The sequence below is a fragment of the Pollachius pollachius genome (genome assembly GCF_949987615.1).
Source record: "Pollachius pollachius genome assembly, chromosome: 19".
Taxonomy (NCBI): Eukaryota; Metazoa; Chordata; class Actinopteri; order Gadiformes; family Gadidae; genus Pollachius; species Pollachius pollachius.
In genome coordinates this window covers 14,608,618-14,634,178 of record NC_136952.1, presented here as the reverse complement: position 1 = coordinate 14,634,178, position 25,561 = coordinate 14,608,618, and the positions used below count along the sequence as shown (strand labels likewise).

At 46.0% G+C, this 25,561-nt stretch overlaps 4 protein-coding genes across 14 annotated transcripts; all 4 read right to left on the bottom strand.

Moving 5' to 3' along the window:
• Positions 1 to 73: 73 nt before the first annotated feature.
• trim8b (tripartite motif containing 8b) lies at positions 74 to 13,427 on the bottom strand. 4 transcript variants are annotated; one of them, XM_079756530.1, is made up of 6 exons: positions 13,297 to 13,427; positions 7,176 to 7,904; positions 4,282 to 4,377; positions 3,768 to 4,033; positions 3,433 to 3,548; positions 74 to 2,289 (listed from the first exon to the last, which is right to left on the bottom strand). In XM_079756530.1, exons 2-6 carry the CDS (start codon positions 7,782 to 7,784, stop codon positions 1,589 to 1,591), a joined length of 1,788 nt encoding a protein of 595 aa, XP_079612656.1. In that variant the 5' UTR covers positions 7,785 to 7,904; positions 13,297 to 13,427; the 3' UTR covers positions 74 to 1,588. The 4 variants fall into 4 exon arrangements, with proteins under 4 accessions (XP_079612656.1, XP_079612657.1, XP_079612655.1 ...); XM_079756531.1 differs by having other exon boundaries at positions 13,319 to 13,409; XM_079756529.1 differs by lacking the exon at positions 13,297 to 13,427 and adding an exon at positions 9,396 to 9,816.
• Positions 13,428 to 15,139: 1,712 nt separating this feature from the next.
• Positions 15,140 to 17,303, bottom strand: LOC307090268 (alpha-N-acetylgalactosaminide alpha-2,6-sialyltransferase 1-like; the record flags this gene model as incomplete). The annotated part of the gene is made up of 6 exons (XM_079756844.1): positions 17,182 to 17,303; positions 16,599 to 16,737; positions 16,202 to 16,305; positions 15,855 to 15,938; positions 15,590 to 15,689; positions 15,140 to 15,316 (listed from the first exon to the last, which is right to left on the bottom strand). Exons 1-6 carry the CDS (start codon positions 17,298 to 17,300, stop codon positions 15,140 to 15,142), a joined length of 723 nt encoding a protein of 240 aa, XP_079612970.1. The 5' UTR covers positions 17,301 to 17,303.
• Positions 17,304 to 18,697: 1,394 nt separating this feature from the next.
• On the bottom strand, positions 18,698 to 22,114 carry mxra7 (matrix-remodelling associated 7). 2 transcript variants are annotated; one of them, XM_079757179.1, is made up of 4 exons: positions 21,653 to 22,114; positions 21,017 to 21,260; positions 20,764 to 20,845; positions 18,698 to 19,231 (listed from the first exon to the last, which is right to left on the bottom strand). In XM_079757179.1, the coding sequence occupies exons 1-4, from the start codon at positions 21,914 to 21,916 to the stop codon at positions 19,117 to 19,119; spliced, it is 705 nt and encodes a 234-aa protein (XP_079613305.1). In that variant the 5' UTR covers positions 21,917 to 22,114; the 3' UTR covers positions 18,698 to 19,116. The 2 variants fall into 2 exon arrangements, with proteins under 2 accessions (XP_079613305.1, XP_079613306.1); XM_079757180.1 differs by having other exon boundaries at positions 21,017 to 21,050.
• A 372-nt stretch (positions 22,115 to 22,486) lies between these two features.
• srsf2a (serine and arginine rich splicing factor 2a) lies at positions 22,487 to 25,551 on the bottom strand. 7 transcript variants are annotated; one of them, XR_013812654.1, is made up of 4 exons: positions 25,008 to 25,551; positions 23,858 to 24,853; positions 23,479 to 23,566; positions 22,487 to 22,953 (listed from the first exon to the last, which is right to left on the bottom strand). XR_013812654.1 is itself a non-coding variant. In XM_079757092.1 (3 exons), exons 1-2 carry the CDS (start codon positions 25,367 to 25,369, stop codon positions 24,565 to 24,567), a joined length of 651 nt encoding a protein of 216 aa, XP_079613218.1. In that variant the 5' UTR covers positions 25,370 to 25,551; the 3' UTR covers positions 22,487 to 24,170; positions 24,544 to 24,564. The 7 variants fall into 7 exon arrangements, 3 of the variants coding, with proteins under 3 accessions (XP_079613218.1, XP_079613217.1, XP_079613216.1); XR_013812655.1 differs by having other exon boundaries at positions 24,544 to 24,853; XR_013812652.1 differs by having other exon boundaries at positions 23,479 to 24,853.
• Between the last annotated feature and the right edge of the window lie 10 nt (positions 25,552 to 25,561).

The window sequence follows — 25,561 nt, the reverse complement described above, 5'->3', positions numbered from 1 at the left end:
TAGCTGTACACTCGTAGTTATATCGGGGCAATACAAACCTGGGGGAGATAAAAAAAGAGAAACACACTTGAATTTGTTGATTTATTTGGATCCCTCCTCCAAAGGACAAGTCTAATTTCTTTCCATTTCACAAAATATTTACAAAAAAGATACTTTTCTGTTGGCTGACTGTTCACAACCCAGTTTTGTTTTAGGATGCATCCTTTCAAGCAGCGGAGTCTCCTTCTTTAGAAAAAGTTCCCAGAAAAAATCATTCTACCCTTAGCACATTTTTTTCAAACTCCATACAATTTGCCATCATTATTTTTCTGAGTGCTTGTAAAAAAATCAGCTTACAGCTGCAAACAGGAAGCCAGGACCTAGTGTGCTTGTTGAGAGGAAGTGACATCTTTGCCCTGCAGCAAGTACAATTAAAGCATCGTCAATCACCCCAGATGCTTTTGTCGATTAGTTTGGTCTGTCCAGCCTCCGAGTCTCTTGCCTCGACTGTCTCTTCTGGTCGAAGAGTCACAAGACACAAGATGACGGAACCTACGAATGTAGCAAATAACACAAAATCGTATAATGACTACTCAATGGAGACCGGTTCCTTCAGACACAGAACTTTAGTCCTACGAGGAAGCCTTGTACCAGACCGGGGGATTAGATCCTCTCTCTCTTGCGAAGGCGAGAGCCAGGAACGGGGCAAGAATCGGGACCAGAGTCAGTGGTCTGCCAGCCCCTCGGATGCAGCTCCGATGTCCTCTTGTGGGTTTTGCATCAGTAACCCAGGCATACCAAGGTGTGACCAAGTGCATTGTGGGCGTTCCGTACAGTGGGGGAACGTGGAAGAGCGGTTTATGTTGGAGCCGTGCGGTACATCCCTGAACTCACCGAACGGAGGGCATAAGTGCAGCAATGGGAGACAAACTGAAGCCAACGGGACGACGGGTGTGCTCTACTTATCGTCTCCTACAGGATCTATCGAACGTAGTCCGCGGACAGTACAGAACACGAAAACATAAGGCGGTCAACCCCAGGACGACTGGTGAGGAGAGAAGGGGGGGGGGGGGGGGGGGGGGGATTCTGAAGAACAATATATTAGGGGATTGGATCACAGACGCAGAAAGGGGCTGAATCAGCGCTACGCGGCATCCCCCTCTCAGCTCTCGGCCTCGTTATTTGCTAAAGGGAAGCTTCACCACAGGGCTCCCCCGGCCCGTGTCCAAACCACTGTGTGGCGCTGTGTCTGAAAATGTCATGTCGAGCTAGAGTTTAACGGGAAGGATGCTGTGAGCCGTTGAGAGCCCACACTCTATGTAGGGTCCGCTACGAGAGCCATAGACAGAGGCAAAGAAAGAACAAACAAGAAAATCAAATCATTCAAAGATAGACCCTGCCCCCGATATTGTGTTCCTGTGCTACGTGTGTGTGTGTCTCTGTGTGTGTGTGTGTGTGTGTGTGTGTGTGTGTGTGTGTGTGTACAGAAACAAGTGTGTAGATCTAAATGCTTTATTTGAGTGACGTGTTTACTATCCGGTCAATAGAACAAGGTATGTTTGCCTCTATTACTACGTGTGTGTGTGTGTGTACTTGGTGTTGGTCTTTGTTAACTGGTGACATAGTGCTTTGCAGAGGGCTGTCCATAGAGCCCGTAGAAGTCTGCGTGTCTGTGCGTCTGTGAGGCGTCTATCCAGTCCCTCACTGCCAAACCCTGCATGGACGGACCCCCAGAGGCCAGGCCCGGTGGAGGAGGGTAATCCTGGGCACTGACCCAGGGGAAGGAGCCTGAGCGCGGGTAGGGAGGATGGCTGCGGTGGCCTGACACGGACGGGACCCCGGAGCAGTAGCAGTTATCCATTGTGCACACCAGGATCTTACGGCTGCCGTACTGCGGAAGCACGGCCTGCTGGGAGGAATGGGAGGAGCTACTGCCACCAGGCGGGAAGTGGGAGGAGCCAAACACAGAGCCGGAATGGTGGTTGGTCAGTGAGCTGCTCCCACTTCCTGTTCCGCTGCTCTCGCTGATGTGGGGGGGGCCACAGGAGCCTAGAGGCTGCTGATTGGTGGACTGGCCCTCTCCTGATGTAGAGCTGGAGCCCAGGTAGGGCTGCTTGCTCAGTGACGAAGAGGAGGAAGAGGAGGCGGAGGAGGAGTCTTTGAATCCGGCGGTGTTGGCTTTCCCAGTGTTCCCGTTTCCGTCCGGGAAAGCAGTGGAGTGTTTCCGTTTCTCCGCCCCACAGGCGGAGCTCTGGCCGCTAGGATACGCAGGGACTGACTGCAGGAAGGTGGAGGATAGGGTGAGGGGAGCTGGGGATGGAGGAGTGGTGGGAGATGGGAGGAGAGGAGAGCAAAGAAAGAGATAAGATATCTGCTGGCTTAACGGATTGCTGTCAGGCGTCTAAATCAGCAAACACATGTTAACAGGAATCCTGTGGGAAACCCATTGGAAAAGTAAACAACCATCCTGTTGGGGAAAAAACCAAGGGCCTACCCACAGATTGTCTAGCAGGATTCTGGAGAAAGGACAGCATTATCAAGCAAATTGCTTCAGTATTGAGTTCATTGGCTTCTTCCTCTATAATTTATGTTAGCTACAAATGGTTTCCTTATGATGTGTGACGGCTAAAGATGATCACCTCCTATCTATATCCTGTTGGCAGTCGTGGTTTAATGGTAACCAGCTGCGGTCAACATCATATTCATTACAAAGAAAAGTTACCGGCCCAAAGCCTTTCAAACGCTGGTACGGTTCGGCTGGCTTCATATGTATATACGTGTACTGTCTGCGTTGTTATTAACGAAACACTAGGCTTGGTATGTGAACTGTATGTTTTTGCTAAGGCTCAAACATGCACATGCCATTGCTGTAAAAAATCGTATTTATCTCTAGGCATGTAATCATCCCACTGCTCTTAAAATACTACTATGTTTTATTAGCTGCTTATGTACAGGAACAAAAGAGACTACTAGCCAGCTAACATGAGCTATCGTTCCTTAAACTAAGCTGGCTACTGGGTTAAGCAAAAAAGCTGAGCCCCCCATAGACGTAGATTGTTTTCCCTGCAGGGCTGCAGGGAAAACAGGGAAGGAGCCGGAAGAGAGCGACCGTCCAAGTGCATCAACATACCAAGACAGGCATCAATGCACCCTGAACTGCCCATTTTGAAAACAACATTCTTCGTATTGAACACTTGCTTGCTTGTCTTCCATTATAGCCCAGCTAGAGGCTCCAGAAAGAAGGCCGATACTGAACTCGAAGCTGAAGCATTTTACAAAATAATGGTGTCCACTGTCTACTCGCTAGAATCATGCTAGAAAATCAGTGAATAGGCCCTTTGGTCCACAACATGAAGGTATTATCCTTTAAGGAAAGTGGAGAGGCCTTCCCATTCTAGGATGGTTACGAGTTTGTCGTAATAGATTTAGTAATAGAAGAGAATATTAATTTACCTTCCAGCGTTCTTCTCAAGCTTTTCTCTCTCTTCAGGAGCTCCGAGAGGAACAGCTTAGAGTTCAGACTGCCCACTTTGTACGGAGAGAGCGCGCTGCCCACCGAGGCCTGAGACCTGCAGACACACACAGAGGGGGGGAAACAAGCTTCCACTTAACATCCAGATACCAACCCAACAGCATGGGACAATCCCTACTACTCTTGTAGACGTGGATGTCTCTGAAACACATGTACACACACGCACGCACGCACACACACACACACACACACACACACACACGCGCACACACACACGCACGCACAAACACACACACACGCACACACACGCGCGTACCTGTCCATGAGGATCCTGATGGGCTTGGTGTTCTTCATGAAGCTCAGCTCCTCCGCCTTGTTGAAGGCTGTCTGGACCGAGCTGAGCAGCTTCTGAGCCTCGTGCCGCTGCTCCCCCAGGGCCAGCACCTGGGCCGTGTTCTCCTGGAGGAAGCGGGACTGGGCCCGGTCCAGAGCCTCCAGAGTGCGGCCCAGGTCTTCCTCCAGCAGCTGATGCATCCGCTGGTACTGCACCCGCGCCTCCTCCTTCAGCTCACACACCCGGTCCTGGAGGGGAGAGGGGACGCACAGACAGACACAGACACACACTTAGTTATCCACATAACATAACAGGATCTAGTAATTTTACTGTATTGTGTCGAATCACCTTTACACTAATACAATGTTCGTGTGTGTGTGTGTGTGTGTGTGTGTCCATGTGCGAATTGTTGTGTGCGTTTATCCGTATGCGTGTATGTGCGTATTGTTGCGTGTGTCCGTGTTTGTGCACGTCGTTGGGCGCGCGTCCCACGTACCTCCACCACACACTTGTCCGAGTCGAGTTTGCAGAGTTGCTCCTCGATGTCCTGCACCCTCTCCTCCACGCGCTCCTGCTGCCTCAGCAGGTTTTGCTATGAGAAGGAAAGGAAGAGAAAGAGAAAGAAAGAACTGAGTCTCCATCCGACGCTCTGTCAGTCGGGCTGAGGGGAGGGGGGGGCGGGGGGTCTGCGCTGTCATGGCAACCAACAGCTATTTCGTGTTTGCATGGGTGAGTGAGGAATAATGGGAAAGGGAAGGTGGGAGTGAAAAGAGGGAGGGCGTAGAGATAGAGATAAATGAGCATAAAGAACCTGGGATCCTCCCAGCATTGCCCTCTCTCCCCCTCGGTGGACCCTCGAAGCTGCTCTCCTGCACCCCCACACGCACACACACACAGGTCCCCACGCCTGTGTGTGTGTGTGTGTGTGTGTGTGTGTGTGTGTGTGTGTGCGTGCGTGTGCGTGGGGGACCTGCGAGTCATGACAGTGTTGTGACAACAGCCTGCGTTATTCCTGGGACGGTGTCAACGATAGCAGACGCCGGCTCCAACCAAGCTAGTGCATCCCAGAGTCTCCGCCAGAGCGAGAAGGGAGAAGGGAGAGAGGGGAGGACAAATGCCACCACCCTGGGCCTCACACTGAGCCAGGGCTACGGGGCTGGAATTCCCTGACCTAAAATTGGCTTGCCATCAGAGTTTATATGTATTTTAATAGTGTACGTGAGATTTAACATCCCCTTGCTCAATAAACTATACTTAGACTGGGCGTGGGAAGGTTCAGGGGAGGTACTGTACACTTCTGATCCAAAAGACCTCACCATAGTTTGTAAGGGATTAGTCAGGAACAGAACTGTTCTGTCTGATCATGTCTCCCTTGGTAGTTCTTTCAGCGAGGAGACCTACAGGTCAGTAGCCCCGGACCACGTGCACGGCTGCACCGTCCCACACACATAAACACGTGCATGCACGCGCGCACACAGGCATGCATGCACTCCCACAGGAACGCACACAGAGGCCAGCACACGCACACAAAGAGCAGTGTTAGCAGAATGGCTTCATCTAAGCACGGTGTCTGTGACCTGATTGTGCTGATTGATAGATTAAGGTTCACAATAATAACAGCATAGGAGGAGTTTGCTAGGTAAGGGAGTAACGCAAGGCAGGAAGAGGGAGGGAGTGTGCGTGCCTGCGAGACAAAGCTGGGGTGTGTTGGGGTTGTGCATTTGACTGGTGGTTGGGGTGTGTGTGTGTGTGTGTATGTGTGTGTATGAGGTTTGTTCAGCTCAGGCTCAGCGGAGCAGATAGCGGCGCTGTGGGGCAGGGCCGCGGTCCGCTGGGGAGGGCTGGGCTGCTGGAGAGAGGGGGAGTCAGGGGGCTCAGGGGGGTGACCAGGGTGAAACCCAGCAGTGGGGAGGGTGGAGGATTGGGGTCGCAGGGGTGGCGCTTCTGAGGGTGAAGGGAGGTGTGGGTGATCTTGGTGTGTTGGGGGTGGGGGAAGGAAGGGGAGGTAGGAGGGTCCCATTGTCCCCCTGATACCTTACATGCAGAGCAGGGTGGGGGAGAGCTGAGAAGAGGCGGACAGAACCAGGAAGACAACAACCAGGCCGACCACAGGAGGCTGCGCGGTATCGCAGAAAGAGCAACTGCGGCGGGAAATGGTTGATACCAGGGCCGTGCATTCAGGCCAAGTCCTAGCTGTGGCTGTTTTATCAGCCCCCCTCCCGACACAAGTAGACTACAAGAAAAATCAGTCAGAGCAACTGGTGAAAAATAACCTACCACCTCTTTATCGCCAGCACCCAACTCTGGGTGCTGTACAATGTGACTCACAACCAGGGCCTTCTCAGCTCACACTAACCACAACCTGAACCCCTACCACCCTAGACGTCACTCCCACATCTGGAAAATAGAGAAGAGCCACACAGCTGTGGAACTGACCTTTGTGTCCGCCCCACTACAGGATGTGGGGCCGAAACCCAGAAGAATTGAGGAGTATAGATGAGAACAGCCCATGGGTAAAGGCAGAATAGAGAATTGCTGTAATTTTCATTCACCCCCGGCCCCCTCTCTTTCTGAAGAAGCCCTACTCCATATCCTCCTCCAGCCCAACCCCCCCCCCCCCCCCCTCACGGCCGGCGATCCCAGGCTAGGATGCACCTGTGCTGGGGAGATAAGGCAGCCTGAGAGCCTCTCATTGTTCCTTCTCCAGCCGTATTGTTTGTCATTCCGCAAGATGAGAATGGCTTTAGAATGGATCACAAATGAAAAATGCACTGCCTTAAAAAGATAGACATGGAGGCCGTGAAAAAATACACTCAAATTGTAATACTTTCTCAAATTGGGTGATTGGGTTTTAGAATAAACCAACTACTGTGATGGAATTGCCAGTGGGAAGCTTAATTTGGTCTGGCATAGATTTATGTGCAGCATGTGAATTTCATTAGTAGTATAGCATGCAGCAGATCTGTGCACAAAAAACATCAAACAGATGCTTTGCCGTGGTTGCCTGCTTAATCAAAATGTAGTTGAATACAAAGGGAGATGAGAATGCTTACTGCTGAACCGACCTGTGTGGTTCTACTGAGATGACTCAATTAAACATTTGGTGTCGTTGACCCAATTGCATCCTTGATTAACGATCAACAATCCCCCCCCCTCCCCCCTTAAATGCTAGGTTCACCGCATACAGATTGAGATTAGTCTTCAATCCTACAATGTGACACAGACCAGATCAGTGTGATCATGTTGGTGTTTCAATAACTGTATGTACATGCGTTAGTGTCCGTAGATGAGTAGATGACTACTAGATGACTCGCGGTGTGTCGGGCCAGCTGTGGTGACGGCCTGTGTGGGATCCCGCTAGCGTCGGAGCGCGTGTCACGCGGCCCTTACCCGTATGTCGTTGCGCCGCAGCTCTACGTCGGTGACGGCGTGCCCGTGGCTGGGGTGGCAGCGGGCGAAGCAGCAGTACTGGCACACGGCGGTCTGCTCCGCCTCACAGTGGTACAGCCGGTACTCGTCGTGCTGGGGGCAGGTCCAGGACCTCAGGGCCTCGGCCTCCACCAGCAGGTGGCCCAGGGCCGAGCAGGGCTGCTGCAGGTGGGTCTGGACGTGGGACTGGCAGCAGGGGGCGTTGCAGCGCAGGCACACCTTGACGGCGGGGAGCGGGGGTCCACGGCGGCACAGGATGCACTGCAGCGGCGGTGCGGCGGGCTTCTCCACGCTCAGCGCGTTGTACTTCTCCACGATGTTGGACAGCTTGTGGTTCTTCTCCAGGCTGGGCTTCTGGGAATACGCGTGGTTGCACTCGGGGCAGCGGGCCAGCAGGGAGTCCTTGGCCCAGGCCTCGCTGATGCAGCCCCGGCAGAAGTTGTGCTTGCAGGGCAGCTGGATGGGGTCTGAGAAGACGTGCAGGCAGATGGGGCATATCAGCTCCTCCTCGAAACAGTTCCTCCACGTCTCAGCCATGTCGGACGCCATCGCGGAGGTGTGTGCAGGCATACACCGGGTTCTGTTGCCTCCTTCTGAGCCTCGGCGGGGGGCTGGGGAAAGTCTTTTGTGTCGTCGATATGAATGTGATATAGAAAATTAGGGGTCCGGAACTCTTGATGTTTCTTGACACTGAACGGTGGGGTAAAAAAAAAATAAATAAGGAAGGAATTTCTGTGATTCTCAAGATCAGTTCTTTTTTTCTGGTTCCTCTGACAACGTCGGTTCACAGAATTCAAAAATATACTATTGGTGAGATAAATCTCCCTGACAGATGATCTGCTTATTGCTGGAACGTGAAGGCAAATTCTATAAAAGCAGAAGGCCTCAGGCAACGATGACTACAGCATTGTGATTACCACACTCTGATGAGGGTGATGCAGATTTACAGTAAAGGGTGCTTTTCTTTCTAAATCAAAGACACGGGGCCTATGCTTTCGTTTGAGCTTCTCTGTGTTAGCATACAGGAAGCAGCTATGACATTGTTGTCATCTAAAAAAAAGAAACAAGGCAAAGCGTACCACAACGTCACGTTGTAATATCTATAGATTACCACATCAATAACGTATGAAATGATCTCTATCGAGCAAAAACACCTGATCCCTGTCAACGTCGGTTCTTAGCTTTTGGGTTCAAATTAGCTTTCCTGAATTCTTCGTTTGGTTTTGATTGATTATCCGATAGATTCACAACAAAACCAAAACACTATGTACCGCTGCGTTCTCTCCACACGGTTCAAACATATATATATATATACGGAACTGAGGGCTATCAGTATCCCGACGTTATTTGTACGTTTTAAATAATTACCATGCAAATAATGGTTATTAACAGTGAATAGTAAATACGACAATCTGGAGTCTGGATCGTCCGAATTACAATAAAAACTAAACGTCAAGGCTTTTAGTCAGTCGCGCGTTATAACATAACATACTATTTATTATACAGATGAAATACACGTGAGGCTTATCTCCTGCCCCTCCACACCGCGCGACGTTGCAGAGGACTTTGACACAATAGCGACATAAAACTGACTATTCTGTTTGATGAATAATAACGCCTGCTATGTGGCACGAGCGAGGCTCGCATATCGCTACACAAGGCCTCAGCTTTTCTTACAATAGTCAGTTTTCTATCGATAATAACGCGCTTTTACCCTCGCTGGGGTAGAAAACATACACCGGGCTTAATTTAAAGGATATGTACTGCATAGTTAATCGTTTCATAGCCGATTCGGGTTCACGCGCACAAAACAAAGGGTTTTAGAATCCACTGGAATGTCGGCTCCTGTCGCGAGCCTCTGGTTTTCACCGACACATCTATCAAATATCTATCCACCCAAACGTTATATTTTGCCCTTTTCTACGTGGGTCATTTCTTCTTTTACATTTCAGACATGGTTAGGGTAGCCTTTGGCCTACAACCTTAAAATTCACTTCCTTAGCTTGATTAGATCGTGCAATTATCTCAGACGTCACCTCGCCGTTTTCCACGAAGCACAGATAAATAACCACTGTATTATGAATGTATATGCATCCATTTGCGTTATTACTAACCTATAGCGTAATTGTTCATCCTAGCAATCATTAATACACACAATTGATATAAATATAAAAAATATACCCTTCTAATCTTAAAGGGGACGTCGCTATCCTGTCCTTGTTAAGGGTAGCTGTCATCAGCCATCTTGCAATCCTCATTAAAAAAAGAAAGATATTCGCTCTGGAAAGAAGAAAGGCTGGTCCAAAAAAGCGTTTCGTTGGCTGACCTATACAGGAACATAAACGTAAGACTCCGTTGTTATAAATAACGCATTTTCAACGTATAAATCCGAAGGTATAGGCCAGATGTGACCATTTAAGAGGCATAGTCTCGACCTTCTTTCCTAGAGACGAGGCCCCTTCAATAGTAGGCTACATAAATCCAATACGCCTTTGAATAATTATTTGTGTTTTCTCTCCCCCTTCTTTCTCTCGGGCAGGCTTTGGGGAGAGGAGGAATGCAGGCAAGCTGGACTAGTCTCAGTAACAGCAGCTCCCCCACCTTCCGGATCAACGCTCAGACTGTCACGTGACCTGTCACACAACCGATGTGTGTCACGTTTTTTACCGGGAGGAGTTAAGAGAAACGAAGTGCGTGTGTATGCATGTGTGCGCGCGCGCGTGTATACATGTGTGTGTTTGTGTTAACGCGTGCGTGCGTGTGTGTGTGTGCGCGCGCGCGTGTGTGTGTGTGGGGGGCGGGGGGGGGCGTGTGTGAAAGAGATGTAGAGAGCCATACTGAGTCTAATGCGTTTGTTAAAATCTGGAAAGTTAAATGTTATTATAAACGGCATTTCATATAAAAGCAATATTTCTCTATTCCGTTTTCCCAAACCTAATTAATAGATTTTCGAGAAACGCCCTGGCCGATTAACTACTTTTTTAAAAAAAGGAAAATTTCAATCGGAGAATACATTTTTCCAAAGTCGACATCTTAAATATTTCGGACATATGGACATAAAATACAAATAATGCTTTTCATTTTGCAAAACAAAATACAAACACAATGTCAAATAGTCCAATTTCCACTTATATTTTTACATAGGCTAGACGAGGTGACTTTTATGTTATCAAAATATTACACACTATTTTAGGTATTTGGCCTATATCGTAATATTTACTTCAGATATGTTTACACTGTTTTCAGAATTCCTTTTGTGTTAGAATATATTTTTGTAATTTCACGGTCTCGATAGCGCGCTGAAGCAGCGCAAACAGTAGCTACACCACTGTACTTTACAGACAACAATTATGTTCTACACGCGTTTATTAGTGAACAGGGGCAAAGTTGATAAAGTACTTTAAGACATTCGTTACGCTCATCCCGGTCTAAGACCAACTGTAATCACTTAAGTAAGTAGCAGATCATTTGATGTCAGCAACTAGTCACCCACTTCATTTGTATATGCTATGAGTATAAGTATTCATTACACTAGCAATTACTTTCATTTTGACAGTTTTGGAAGCCCCGCCGTAGAACAGGGCATCAAAAAATTGGTGAATACTCAAAATGTTCCACGCCACGGAAATCTTTAGTAAAAGGCGAAAGATTTATGCGATCTGAAGTGAAACAAGAGAGTACTGCAGATCTGAAGTCAGAGGACAGACCGTATTTTCTGAGATGTATTTCTGCGTCACGGTTTCATTCTTGTCCGATTGTTTCACTTCTGAGTGGAATTGGAACACGTCTGATAGAGTCGTAACGCAGAAGACGTAAAGTGTACACTAAAATACGCATCACTTGATTTATTTAATGGAATGAGCTTTATTCGATTATGCCTAAAGGGATGATGGGAGCTCTGCATGGCTGTTCCTCCATTCAGGATTCACAGTAACTCCAACTCTATTATTTACTCCCCACTATCGCTACTATCTATTCTCATTTGTTATTTGATGAAGAAGGGGCCAAATAGATGTTGGACGTAAAAGGTAATAGCCTCGATTTGTTGGACAATGTGAGAGCTGTTAATTTCGTGCAAGATCAAAATGCAACGCATTAAACGGTTGGTCCGAAGTAGGCGCTTAATATCACGCACATTTAAATTATTGATTTGGACAATTTAGAAAGCCCCGCCGTAGAGCAGGGCATCAAAAAATTGGTGAATACTCAAAATGTTCCACTCCACGGAAATCTTTAGTAAAAGGCGAAAGATTTATACGATCTGAAGTGAAACAGGAGTGTACTAACTTTTACAAGTCAGAGGACAGACCATACTTTCTGGGATGTATCTCTGCGTCACGGTTTCATTATTGTCCCATTGTTTCACTTTTGAGTGGAATTGGAACACGTCTGATAGAGTCGTAACGCAGAAGACGTAAAGTGTACACTAAAATACGCTTCACTAGATTTATTTAATGGAATGAGCTTTATTTGATCATGCCTAAATGGATGATGGGAGCTCTGCATGGCCATTCCTCCATTCAAGATTCACAGTAACTCCAACTCTATTCTTTACGCCCCACTATCTATAACTACTATATATTCTCATTTGTTATTTGATGAAGAACGGGCCAAATAGATGAAGGACGTAGCTAAAAGTTAATGGTCTCGATTTGTTGGACAATGTGAGAGCTGTTAATTTGGTTCAAGAAACCAATGCAACGCATTTAATGGTTGGTCAGAAATTGGCGCTTAATATCATTCATGTTTGAGTAATTATTTTGGACAATTGAGAAAGCCCCGCCGTAAGGCAGGGCATCAAAAAATTGGTGAATACTCAAAATGTTCCACTCCACGGAAATCTTTAGTAAAAGGCGAAAGATTTATGCGATCTGAAGTGAAACAAGAGTGTACTACCGAAAGCGCGTCAGAGGACAGACCATACTTTCTGGGATGTATCTCTGCGTCACGGTTTCATTCTTGTCCCATTGTTTCACTTTTGAGTGGAATTGGAACACGTCTGATAGAGTCGTAACGCAGAAGACGTAAAGTGTACAATAAAATACGCATCCTTTGATTTCTTTAATGGGTTGCACTTAGCATTGTGTATGCCGAAAGGGATGCTGGGAGCTCGGACAGGCTGTTCCCCCATTCCGTATTTTCAATAACTCCACCTCTATGCTTTACGCCCCAGTATCTATAACCACTATCTATTCTCAATTTTTATTTGATGAATAAGGGGCCAAATAGATGAAGGACGTAGCTAAAAGCTAATAGTCTCGAATTTTTGGTCAATGTGAGAGCTGATAATTTGGTTGAAGAACCCAATGCATCGCATTCAACTGTTAGTCAGAGGTGGTCACTTCATAACTTGCACAATTGAATTATTAATTTGGACAACTGAGAAAGCCCCACCATATAGCAGGGCATCAAAAATTTGTTGAATTCTCAAAATGTTCCACTCCACGGAAATCTTTAGTAAAAGGCGAAAGATTTATGCGATCTGAAGTGAAACAAGAGTGTACTAATGATTTCAAGTCGGACGACAGACCGTAATTTCTGGGATGTATATCTGCATCACGGTTTTATTCTTGTCCCATTGTTTCACGTTTGAGTGGAATTGGAACACGTCTGATAGAGTCGTAACGCAGAAGACGTAAAGTGTACATTAAAATACGCAACCTTTTGATTTCTTTAATGGGTTGTACTTTATTTGGTATGCCGAAAGGGATGCTGGGAGCTCTGACAGGCTGTTCCTCCATGCAGTATGTGCAATAACACCTCTATGCTTTACAACCCACGACCTACAACGGCCATATATACTCTACACTTAATATTTGATGAACATTGACTAGATATAATATAATTCGTTGATATGCTTGGGCCAATGTGAAACTTCTTAAATTTAAAGAAGTACACACAGATCATATATTTACTCGTTTTCTATTAGGCAATAAGCTTTATTATTTGACAGCTTTGGAAGCCCCGCAATGAAGCAGGGCATCAAAAAATTTGTGAATACTCATAATGTTCCACTCCACGGAAATCTTTAGTAAAAGGCGAAAGATTTATGCGATCTGAAGTGAAACAAGAGTGTACTGACCGCAAATGGTCCCGGGACCTACCAGTCTCTCCGGTATACACCTCTACATCATGGTTTTACTCTAGTCCCGTTGTTTTACTCCATAGTGGAATTGGACTCCATGGTGGAATTGGAATATGCACATAAAGTCGTAACTCAGAAGACGTGTGTACGCGAAAAGTCTCATCAAGGTGGCTTCTTCTATCCAATGATTGTTATTTCATTATGCCGAAAGGGATGATGGGAGCTCTAACTGTCTGATCCTCCACTGACGATGGAAATATGCTCCACCTCTTTACTCTGCACGTCACTATCAAGACTATCAATGCTGGAAATTGAACGAGCAAACCAGATACAAACGATAAAACTCATATAAATCGACATACTTGATCATTGTTAGACTTAAGTAACCTCCTGGTAATCAATATTTAGACCAAATAGGTGAGTGCTATTTATAAGTGTAAGGTTTGTTATTTGACAGTTTAGGAAGCCCCGCAATGAAGCAGGGCATCAAAAAAATTGTGAATACTCAAAATGTTCCACTCCACGGAAATCTACACTGAGGTCTCAACACGGTGACAAGGTAGATACAAACGATAGAACTCATAGCATTGTATCTATTTGATCAATGCTAGACCCTAATTAATTCTAGGCAGTAGCGTCTTAAGAACCAATAATAATTTGAGGCATATGTAGTCCAACTATGAGTGTTATTTTGTTTGATCAATAATTATTATTTGACAATTCGAAAGCCCCGCTGTAAAGTGGAGCATCAAAAAATTGATGAATACTCAAAATATTCCACTCCACGGAAATCTTTAGTAAAAGGCGAAAGATTTATGCGATCTGAAGGGAAACGAGAGTGTACTGAAGGCTAGAAGTCTCAGCACAAACCATGTTCTCCGCGATACATCTCTACATCGTGGTTTACTGTAGTTCAGATTGGAATTCACACAAAAACCCAAACATGAATTTGCATGAAAGAATATAACGAGGAAAAAACGATAATAATCCTTGCATCCGACATAAATATTGTTATTTCAATTTTCCGCAAGGTATGATGAGAGCACATATTACTCTCTTGTTCTTTCCCCAACTCCGACCACCAAAATGCAATTCAGAGAACGCCCGGCCATCGGTTTAGGAAGATCGATTTAGCAACATATTTGTGCATTCATACATGTTTGCTATTCTTAGAGAAAATAAGGCAACAACATCGATACAATTTAGCACACGATCATTGTGTGGTCTTCCAGTCGCCGAAGGCCCATTTGTGATAAGGTCTACACTTTTTTATGTAAGCCAAACTGTATCTTACTAGATACCTCGTTCACTCAAGTCACAACAATTGAAATACATTTGCGATAACCAAACCATCAAAGATAATTTAAAAGGTTTGCGTAATAGTTACAGAATCACACAATGCCTGCGACCCATCATTTCTCAAAATTGATATATTTTTTACGGGAATCCAGACAACACTAAGCTATGACAACTGCTTCTTTCAATACCCAATCAAAGTTAAACCTACCCAAGCTCAAATTGGTGTCTACGTCAAAATTAGCTTCCGAGCACTTACACATTTCATGTACCCAAATTATGGCTGTATAGGTCTTTGTCCTATACAGCCTAATACAATAGCACCTGTACTGTATATGCATCATATGCACGCATTATATAAGTCATGCATCATATTTATGCATTATAAGACACATGCATCATATGCATTCATTATAAGATACATGCGTCTTATGCATGCATTGCAAGATGGTACGATTTGGTTACCAACACCAGGTTGACAGGCCAGGTCTAAATTGTGAAGCCTGACCAAATGGCTCCTCTTTCTGACTCCAGTTAAACATCTTTATGGTTCCGTCCGTTGGTAAAGCTTGATAATTCCGGCATTGTGCAAGTTCTTCCACGCATTAATTTCCGTAATGAAGTCATGGGTGAAATAGAAAATCATCTTTTGGGCAGTTCCCTTGTAATAAGTGTAAGGATATTTTTGGTAGTCTTCTGTGATGAAGCCATACGCATTCACCTGAGAGAGCGAGAGAGCAAGAGAGTTCGATTAAGGGTACCCATATTTATGTATGACTATTCAACAAAAAAATGTACTGTTTAAATAGAATACTTGAGAGAAAGAGAGACCTGAAATTGCCTGAATTCGTACAAATAGACCAGAATATTGAAGAATCAATTCAATGGGGTTAATGCTAATGACAAGGGTTAGCATTCCAATGATAGCAAACTATATGTGAAAGTGGCTGGTTGGATCAATACAAAAAATCACAAAATCTCGTCTTCTGCTTACCACATCACAGGTGTGCAGAGCCAGGAAAAGAGCTACTGCTCCATTTGTAGGTGTAACTACAGCCCAGAATTCATAATTGAGACCTGGAGACCTAAGAAATCTATGACATAGGAAAAGTGTGAACAGCCAGGTACAGTATATACTTTACATACACTTCAACACACATATCACATACACTCACAATAACACGCCTGTGGAAAAGTCCATCAACCATGTGATATGTTTCCACACCAATTCACAGCATGCAAAAGAAAAAATAATTGACCTGTTCCTCAAATATCTCAGGAAATCGGGATGAAGAAGGTAGAAGTGTTTATTGTCCAGCTGCTCGGTATAGTACTGCGTTGGCCTGGAAAACACAGAATCTAATCAGCAATCACCTCAATCAACGCCAGCGGGGCGAATTGTCAAGTGGCTATTCAGACACTCATAGTATGTAAACATATTTAAGGTAATCTTTATCCTTTTTGGTTAAAGCTTGTTCAGGGAAGGGGGGAAGGCACAGTTTGAGAAAAGTCTAGTGTATGAGTAAAACATACAAATAAAGATGCCATGTCATACAGTGTTGAGTTACTGCACCAAGCTATGAAAATGCAGAGGGTGAATGTTTACCGCAAGTGCTTGTATGGGCCCGCTGAGACTAATTTCCCAGTAAACAGGGCCTGCAGCCACTGGAAATCCCGATACCCACCCGGAATCATCACATACTTGATACCCTGCAACAGGAAGTAGCAGCCACACTTTTCAATTGTTCATGCATGAGTGTGTGACAGACTGAGCATGTACGTGTGTGTGTGTGTGTGTGTGTGTGTGTGTGTGTGTGTGTGCGTGTGTGTGTGTGCTTGAATGTAATTGTAGAGTCTTTATTTTACCCGTTGTTTCAATTGGAGAAATTTCCGCAATTGGGGAAAAGGAAAAGGCGAATAGCAGAACATTCATTAACATTACTTTATTATTGCTTAAATATGACATTAACCAGGTCATGTACCCTCGGTATAGTTTTCTGTACCTCATCACGGGCAAATCTTCGTAAACTGTGTTTCTTGTAGTATGACAGAGCTGAAGTGAGGGAGTATGCAGTGTGGAGGTACACAGATGTCTTGTTTCCTACATCCTCCTCGTATCCCTGGGTGATAGCACCATTCATCCTGTTGGGGGGAAAAAAGATGACCGCAATAAAGTTAACATTTCTCTATACAAGGGCTCCCTTTTGATCCCATTTTTCAACATGGATGTTTCCACCAGGACGTAGGCATTTGTTAATACTAGTACTGATGTGGAAAACGAAAGGGCCAACACATGCCTTTCTATGAGAGACTTTCCCCAGCAATACAGAAGGCTTCATTGTCTGGGATGGGTACACTTTAGAACCATACTTCATCGCCACGGCAACCCTTGACATGTACTTGGCCGCATTTCATTGATAGATCTACCGGCAAACCCTCTAAACAAATACTTGTTCAACGAAAGGTTTGCATGAGCAGGTCTAACGAAAAGACTTGGTTACCGCTTAAACTTTGCCATATGATGAAAATCAGCAATATTAAAAGTAATAAACAATAACAAACATACTCTGGCCTTTGCCATCTTACCGGAACACATATTCATGCCCATCAATCTCCTTCCCCATTCCTGAGCCACTGAGGATTCCAGCTGTGCCCACTACAGCACAGGACACACAGCCTACCCCGTCTCCCCTGGCAACAAGCATTGGTTCCTGTGGTTTTGGGATATGTCGCAATGCAGCTATAACCTCTGGATAAAGTACAAAACAAACCTGTAATCTATGCAATGAACGGATGAAATTGAAAAGCACCCGTATATGTGCGTTTACTAATGTGAATGTCCTTTTGGTCTTTCTCACACAAATGTACCTCTGTAATCGTAGCCCATGAAACCAAACGGGTTGTTAAAGTGGGAGAGCCTGTTCCACTCCCTCACAGTGACGCTCCTGTTGTACATGAACAAGTTGATGTTTGGAATAAAGTTCTTTGTGAAGTTTGCATCTTCAGACTTCCGCAGAGACAGGGGACATGTCTTACCAAATAAAGAGACAAAAACATGAATTTTTACACTGTAGAGACTTTAAGATAAAAGCTGATATTGTTTGTTTTTTTTAGTACCAGAAGAAGCACAAAATGATTGAAGAAATTAAACTGACCATTTGGGACAATAACGTAATCGAAGATGTAATGGACTAACACCATTGAGTTGCAACAAAGTCAATACCCAAGCCATATAGGTATGATTTCCCTGTTTAATTTCACAACGGGTGAGATCCAACTTCATACCATCTGTCTTGGCTGGTCACTCCTTGAGTATACATCTTCAAAATCCCATTGGGGCAACTTCCGAAAGTCTTTCTTATCGATGAGAGGCATGAGGGTCTCAGGGTCCGAGCCTACAGACCTCTTTGTAGGCATGTGTTGAATCAACAGGGTTTCATTCCCATCAGATGTCACCTCATCAATTTCTTCAGTGACCAACTCTGCCTTTTCAATAGTGCTCGGCTCTTCATTGTCATCCAGGGATGACTCTGGGGCTCCCTCTTCCGACAGTAGGAATCCCTTATCTTTTGCCTCCCCAAATTGTTGGACGCTTTGCACAGGTAGGCCAAAATATATCAGCATTAATCACCCAAACGTATCCAGATCCACAGTAACATTGTAAACATAACGACGAGGAATGTTAGTCTTAGAACTCACCCGGCTTTTTTTGAATGCTGTTGTCGCATGTACAAGCATATGCTTATGGTGAGGATTATCAGCACTGCGACAATCCTTCTTACGGAGTGAGATGCCATCACGGTGTCCTGCTTGACGCTGTTGAGCAAACGTTTTCAACCTTGGTGGTTTGTGTACCTAGCTCCCCACGCCCATCAAGGGCCCAAATGTCTTGTTCAGCAAATTCATAAATGTCACAGACACAAGATGTGGCTGATTTAGTTATGGAGTGATGACAACTTAAAAAAACGCATATAATTTCCTCGAAAATATATGAAGGCATATCACACTCACATGCACGCATGCACACACAGTATCTAAGCACAACTTTTACCTCTTTATTTAACAGGAGTTCAAACTGAATCGTCATACTGAAGCAGCTTTGCAGGCCTTATGCCCTTGGTGGTTTAATACATGAAGAATGAACAACATGAAAAAAATGGTCAACACATAACATACATAATATTATTATACATTTTATTCACTACTTTAAACGTATCCTCATATAAAACTAATCAAACTACGCAAATCATTCATCTTATTTACAGTTTGGTATCTATTAAAGAATGTCCTGAGCTAAGTTTAATTTGACATAACCTGGAGTTTGCCGGTGGACGGGGCTGAATGAACATAAGGACAACGATGAGCATTCAGTATTGTTCGGTTTCTGCTTTGCATGTCTTTCTGTAAACGTTTCCTAACGTATGGTACTCATCAGATGGAACAGTCTTTAAGAAGAGCTCATAGATCTCAATGGCAGATGGTTCACAGGGAGTGGGGTGGGGGGGTGTAGTGTTGCAGGCCTCAGGTGGAGTAGAGTCTGAACTGGTCCTCCAGCTCCCCCTCCGAAACCTCCCCAAACGTCTGCTTGTTCTCTCTGAGCAGTTGGAAGATGGCCGCCAGCTGCTCCCGTTGTACCCTGGGAAGACACAACACACTCAGCATGTAGAGCATATATACCCAAAATACACAACAGGTTTCACAGTGCATTACATTTATATATGTGTATAGTGCATTCATGGCTTATAAGATTATATTTTATTAACCAAAATTATTTTTGTTAGTCATATAGTTCCATAATTTCCATGGGGACCACCTTGGCCATGCTTTAGGAGCAGGATAGGTAGACATTGTGCTCATTGTCTTACCTTTTCTGGTATTGATAGTAATCAGGTATCAAGTCAAACTGTCCATGAAGGAAGTCAATTAATGGTTAATGGCCTTTATTTGGTGCAAGCAAAATCCCCCACACAAGGATTTTGAAAACACAGAACCGCATAACCGTAGTAGAAGTGGAAGGAATAACCTCCAAATTAGGATAAAACTATGTCAATTACACCATCAATTCAAAATAGAAGTCCTTTCATATTTGCTGGCTATTTAATAAGCATAAACAACCCAATATGAGCTTATTCCTGAAAAAAGATGATTGTGGCAATTATGCAATTGTTTGAAAAATATTCAAACAATGACATAACTCCTCTCTAAAGAAAACTGCTCAGCAACGCTGGTCATTGTTTGGTGTCGCATTGAGGCCAAATGAGGGACAATCCTCAGCGGAATTAACTAAGGCCTATTTCACCTTCAGACTGAGTCAGCAGCTAAAGGTTCCCTAAATCAACACCTCCACAGGAGAACAACAGCCCCGGCCCCAACGGACCAACAGATATCCAAAGCAGTGGAATATTGGCACCAGGCCAAAGGAGAAGGTGAGACACACAGGCTGTTTGCTTTGGGGCTTAGCCTACCAGTTAAGCATCAAGTAAATGTTCATACAGCCATACGTTACCACACATCCCCACTCTCCCTTACTGTTTGTCCAATGGGCCTATAGAAAGGTTAGGTCTGTGGGGAACTATATACAAACATAAAAGCAGGGGATGCAGGGACAAATATGAAACCTAGATCTACAGATTGACTCTAAACTGTGTGGTCCCAGGTCCATTTCTCCTAGTATACGGTATATTTTCTTCTGTAAACTCTCTACGGTCGTCGTCCGTTGATCTCAGGAATGAATGTTCATTCAGAGGAAACATTTCCAGAGAAGGCCCAGAGTGACTCCTCTAAGCTGGGAAACCTTGAACCCTGGACGCTTGGCACAGATCTAATATTGCCTCACTCAGTCTAGCCTTAAGCCGAAGACAGTGATTGCACAGACAAGGACAGACGACTCCGGAGTGTCATGCCAACACTTCACCAAAACACCCATGGCGTAAACGTGTAGCCTCTCCAATGGTTAGTAGGGCAGACACTTCACTTCACCGACAACTGGTTGGTACTACTGCTAAGGGGTGGTATTACATTAAAACAAATACAAATGTGATGACTAGATACAATTCCCCAAACAGACAATAGGATATATGGCTTTGATCCATGTTACATATAAAATAAGTACTTTGTAGCTCAAGTTAAATTGTATGTTTATGGAAACCATGACCTATCAGTCCTCACCTCTGCTCTTCCTCCAGCTCCTGTTTGGACATCATGGTCTCTATGCGACTGGCTTGGGCCCGTCCCGGGAGATACTTCAGATCTATGCAGAAATGGGGGATTCATTCACATTGCAAATCCCTAGACTGATCTATCCTCCTTCATTCATCATTAGGCTACATCTCTTTGTGGAGATTTCTGGAGAAAGAATAATGAATATGAACACAAATATAGGCCTACAGGGGTTGTCCTTCAACAATATGCTTCTTCTTACCATCAAAGTCTGGGCTCTCTGAGAATCCCTCGGTCTGGGGATAAGAAAAAGCACACTTTAGGAGCTCCTTCTCAGAGAGCCCGATGAGAGACCTCCGACCGACCCCCAAGGAGGCAGCAGCGGCAGACGGAGAGTCCATGTCATAGCTCTTGCTCCTAGATGGACGGATGCATCTAGAGTCGTCGGAAGTGGACTGAGATGGGGCTGCATGTTCAGCAGCGTCACGCCGCGACTCCGATTCCTCCTGCGAGACATTACGTACGAGAGAGATGAGGGAGTACCATGTCATAATAACAAAAGGATTGGCCCACAATAACGCAGTTCTACAAATAGGCGGTCGGTGGTACGCAATACGCAAATGTATGTAAGTGGGCAAAATAAGCAGGACTGTTACATGTGTAGCCTATGCTTCGTTTTCACTCAGTTCAGTCTCAAACTTCACCTTATATCAAAATACATCCATGCTCTCCATAGCTTCCTACTCTAGACATCTAACATACACTCGGAGTTTTTCCACTACAATGTCAGCAAGCATCCAGATAGATCATTGTTGTTGGAATATGATTAGGTGAATATGTGAGTACAGTGTGCACTAGGCATTGGTGTTAACTTGCGAAACAAACAGGACAGACTTACGGAAAGGACCGATTTAACGACTTCCCAGTGGTCATGTGAACTCCCACTAACTTCATTCCAGTCGTCCGCCGTTTTCTTCTTGTTGGTAATATGACCGTTCTGCCATGCACTAGATTTATCTAATCCTGCCTGAGCTTTATCCTTTGGTCCAAAGTAGCTCCTCGCAAAGTCAACAGAGGACGGCGAACCATTAAATATGGACGTTGCCACCACAATAGCAAGAAGAGTGAAAATAACGGCGGCGAGTAAAAAAGTTAAATCCATTGTCACCGGCGGCGGTATTACATGCGTAGCATGCTCAATAGCCAGACTGTTTGTTTGGAGTAGGTCTTCCCTACCTATTTATTATACGGCGCTTTTGTGTGTAGGTAAACACGAAAAATCCAACACCTCACTCCTTGTTTGTGATTTTCCTCATGGTCCAAAGCCTCATTAACGGCATCGGTGATATACATTAAGGGCTGCCGCGTAGGCTACCGCACGTCATATCCTTTCAACACGCCCCTCAAGCGCGCCGACGTCATTACCACCCATCTGGGATCAGGTGAACCGAAGTCACGTTGCGTGCGCGCGACTCACTACTTTGCAGGTAATCGCATCAACGGACGTTTGCAAAAACAAGTTGATAAGGGCCTCACAAAACCCATGATGAAGTAAAGCTGGGCTTACGTTGTCAGAGAGGTCGGCACACGGCCAGTGTTGGCTTCCATTTTAGTTTTGAGTTAAGGAAACCAGGGGGAAGGAAAACACCCCCCCCCCCATTTCTCCTAACAATGTAATTAGTTAAATACTAATGAGAACCTGAGTGGGACAGCAGTCAGAGAAACAATTCACTTGAATATCAAATATTTTATTGTCATTAAGCAGAAGCAATTACAAGACAATGGAGGACTTCACAAAGTAATGCAACCCCTACTTAACAGACTGGCCTTCCCACGATTAACATAGGCGAGTCCATCTAGACTCCAACAGCTACCTTTAGGGAGGGAGAAAACAGCTCCGCAGAAGGGAGGAGGGGGGGGGGGGGGGGCAAGGGAAGGAGGAAAGGAGGACAAGAATGTGTACACAGGAGGGATGGGGAGAGAAGTCACATGGTAGGAAGTAGATGAGCGGATGAGGGGCACACAATTTTGCCACACCTGTGACTTTACAAACCGGCAGCGGAGGGTGGAGCCCCGGGCGGGGGGGCGCCCAGCACCGCAACACGCCAAACCGGCGCACCGCAACACGCCAAACCAGCGCACTGCCCCGCATCACCTCTACCAGCTAACCAGCATTACTCAACTGCTACACAACTGCGCCTAGTGCACAAAAGATACACAGGAGAGAGTGTTAGAGTCACAGGAAGGTATCAGTGGAGATAAAAAAGGTTGTGCTGGAGTAGCAAAAAACTAAAAAGTCCCTAGCGAGTGAGTGTCCTGTACACGGGGTGCTCTCTGCTCGGTCCGCTGTTACACAATGCGACCAGCGGACATGTTACAGAGTGGGTCGGCTCCTATTGACAGGTCAGTCCATGTCTAGCTGAACTACATTGAACAAGAAAATGAACATACTTGAACACCTGTCTGTAAAAAGGGGTTTCGAAACATGGATTAAAATAAGAGCTGCGATGCGGGGGGGGGGGGGGGGGGTAAAGAAAAGCGAGCGAGAATGCAACACAAATGCAATCACTAGTAATGAAGAGGAAAAAAAACAGGAAAGCTGCCTCACCAAACACTTCTTCTAAATGGCTCACCCCTAAACAGTTAGCACACAGCAAATCACAACAGTTTGGACGTGTGGACGAAAATGAAACTCTTTTAAAAATTGGGGTTCAGACCAATGACCTTTTGGTCTGGAATCAGGGGGTGAACAGTGCAGTCCAGAGGCTCAGTCCCGGCTCCTGGTGTTGGTGAACTTCAGCCACTCCGAGATCTGAAAGAGAATGGCTGGGATTAATAACGATGAGACGCACCCTCTGACTCAGCCCTACACGCTCAGCTAGTCTGGCTACTGGGACTTTACAGGCTTGATCATAATGGTTAACTCCCTAGTAGAGTTGGACATTGTGTCGCAGGTTTGGTGGGGCATTTCTAGAAATGCCAACTGCACCAACAGTAACATTAGCATTTCGGGTCACCTTCCCCAAGGCCTCCCTTCTCAAGTACCCTCCCTCTTGAAAGGGGGCCCTGGGACTGACACACGGCTGTTATTAGATAAACAAACCTCGGGGACTCCGCTCCCTCTGCAAGTAGCAGGAGGACCACAGCCTCAGGTACAGCTGCCCTGTACCTCTGGGCCTGTGGTCCAGCGCCCGCACCTCGCCACCATCACCTCACACACCAACTGACCGGCACCCACCGCCGCCATGGCGACCGGCTCCCGTTTTAGCAGCCAACGTTGCCATGGTGACCTGCTCCTTTACTGCCAATGCCTGCAGCGCCCTCAGCAGCCACCAGGCAGGTCACACGGCCGGCCACACACTAACTGCCTCACACTGCCACACCCCCAACTCCTCTTTGCAAACGGGGTTCCGCAGCTTGGAGGAAAGAATTCCACATTTAGGTGCACGTTTTTGGTTAGAGCACGTCCAGCCCTCACATTCCCACGCACTAACGTGCCTGGACACCCCGTGACCATATGCTTCAGTGTAGTAGTGCCGTTCTAAAATGTACAAGGTTAAGCTGCATGTGCTTTAAAGCGGTTAACACAACCCCTGAAGCACACGCAGAATAACAGGAGTCTGCGGTCATAAGAGACAGAGTACTATCCAATTATGAAACAGTTAATAGACTATGTATTCTTGGAGTATATGTTAAAGTTATGAATGGGCCTCTACGAAGCAGATGTCCTCGCGACAACTGCACTCTGAAACATCCATTCTATGACGTTGAAACAGCCTGTGACCCTACCGTCTGGTTCCCGGGATCGGGTTAAGACTCTGTGCCATTATCCTCTGGAGATTTGGGCCTGCTCTTGGACCTGGACCGGGACTTCGAACCCACGTTGGATGGCGGGGTTCGACTCCTGGACTTGGACTTGGACTTTGAGCGGGAACGCTGTCTGGAAGCAGACTTTGACTTGCTTCTCCTCTGGCTCCTGGACTTGGACCTTGATCTGGAGTAAGACCTGGACCTGGAACGGCTGTAGCGAGAGCGGCTTCGGGAGCGGCTTCTGCTCCTGGAACGGCTGCGTCTGCGGCGTCTCGGACTACCCGAGCGGCTGGATGAGAATAAATCGACATATTTTAGCAAGTGGAAAGCGAAACAAATTGCATCCTGCATGTCTTGATACGCGCATTGACGACGCGCGCATTCTCCTCAACGTGTCAAACATTGATAATAAACTGGTAACGTTTATACACAGAAATAGTTACCTCCTGCTTCTTCTACCGGAACCCCCATGTCTACGGGGCGCACCGCCGCCCCCTCTTCGGCCGTAGTGGGAATCAGGTGGGCGGCCATAGCGCGCCATCTGCACCCGGAGCTCGCGTCCGTCGAGCAGGGCACCGTCCATTGCATCCATCGCGTCTTCGGCGTCCCTGTTGTCGTGGAAACGCACGAAGGCAAAGCCACGGCTTTCCTTGGTGTACCTGTCACGGGGGATATAAACATCGCCTACCCGACCGTACTTTTCAAACACACGGCGTAAAGTCTCGGGTGACGTCCGATACGTCAGATTGTCTACTTTGAGGGAGGTCATTCCCTCCACGTCGGGCGGTGGCCTTCCGTAGCTCATTTTTGCTCCAAATTAGGATTTTAGACGAGCCGAATTGAGCTAACTGACTACGCCGTAGATTAAATACACGATTCCGTTCAACTATTCAATAGCTTTGTTCTCGGCAGCAATTCAATGGTTCAATAATTTGTCCCCCGCGTGTTATTGTCCGCGTTTCTTTCCCGTGAAATGGCGGCAGAAGGGCTGGCTTCC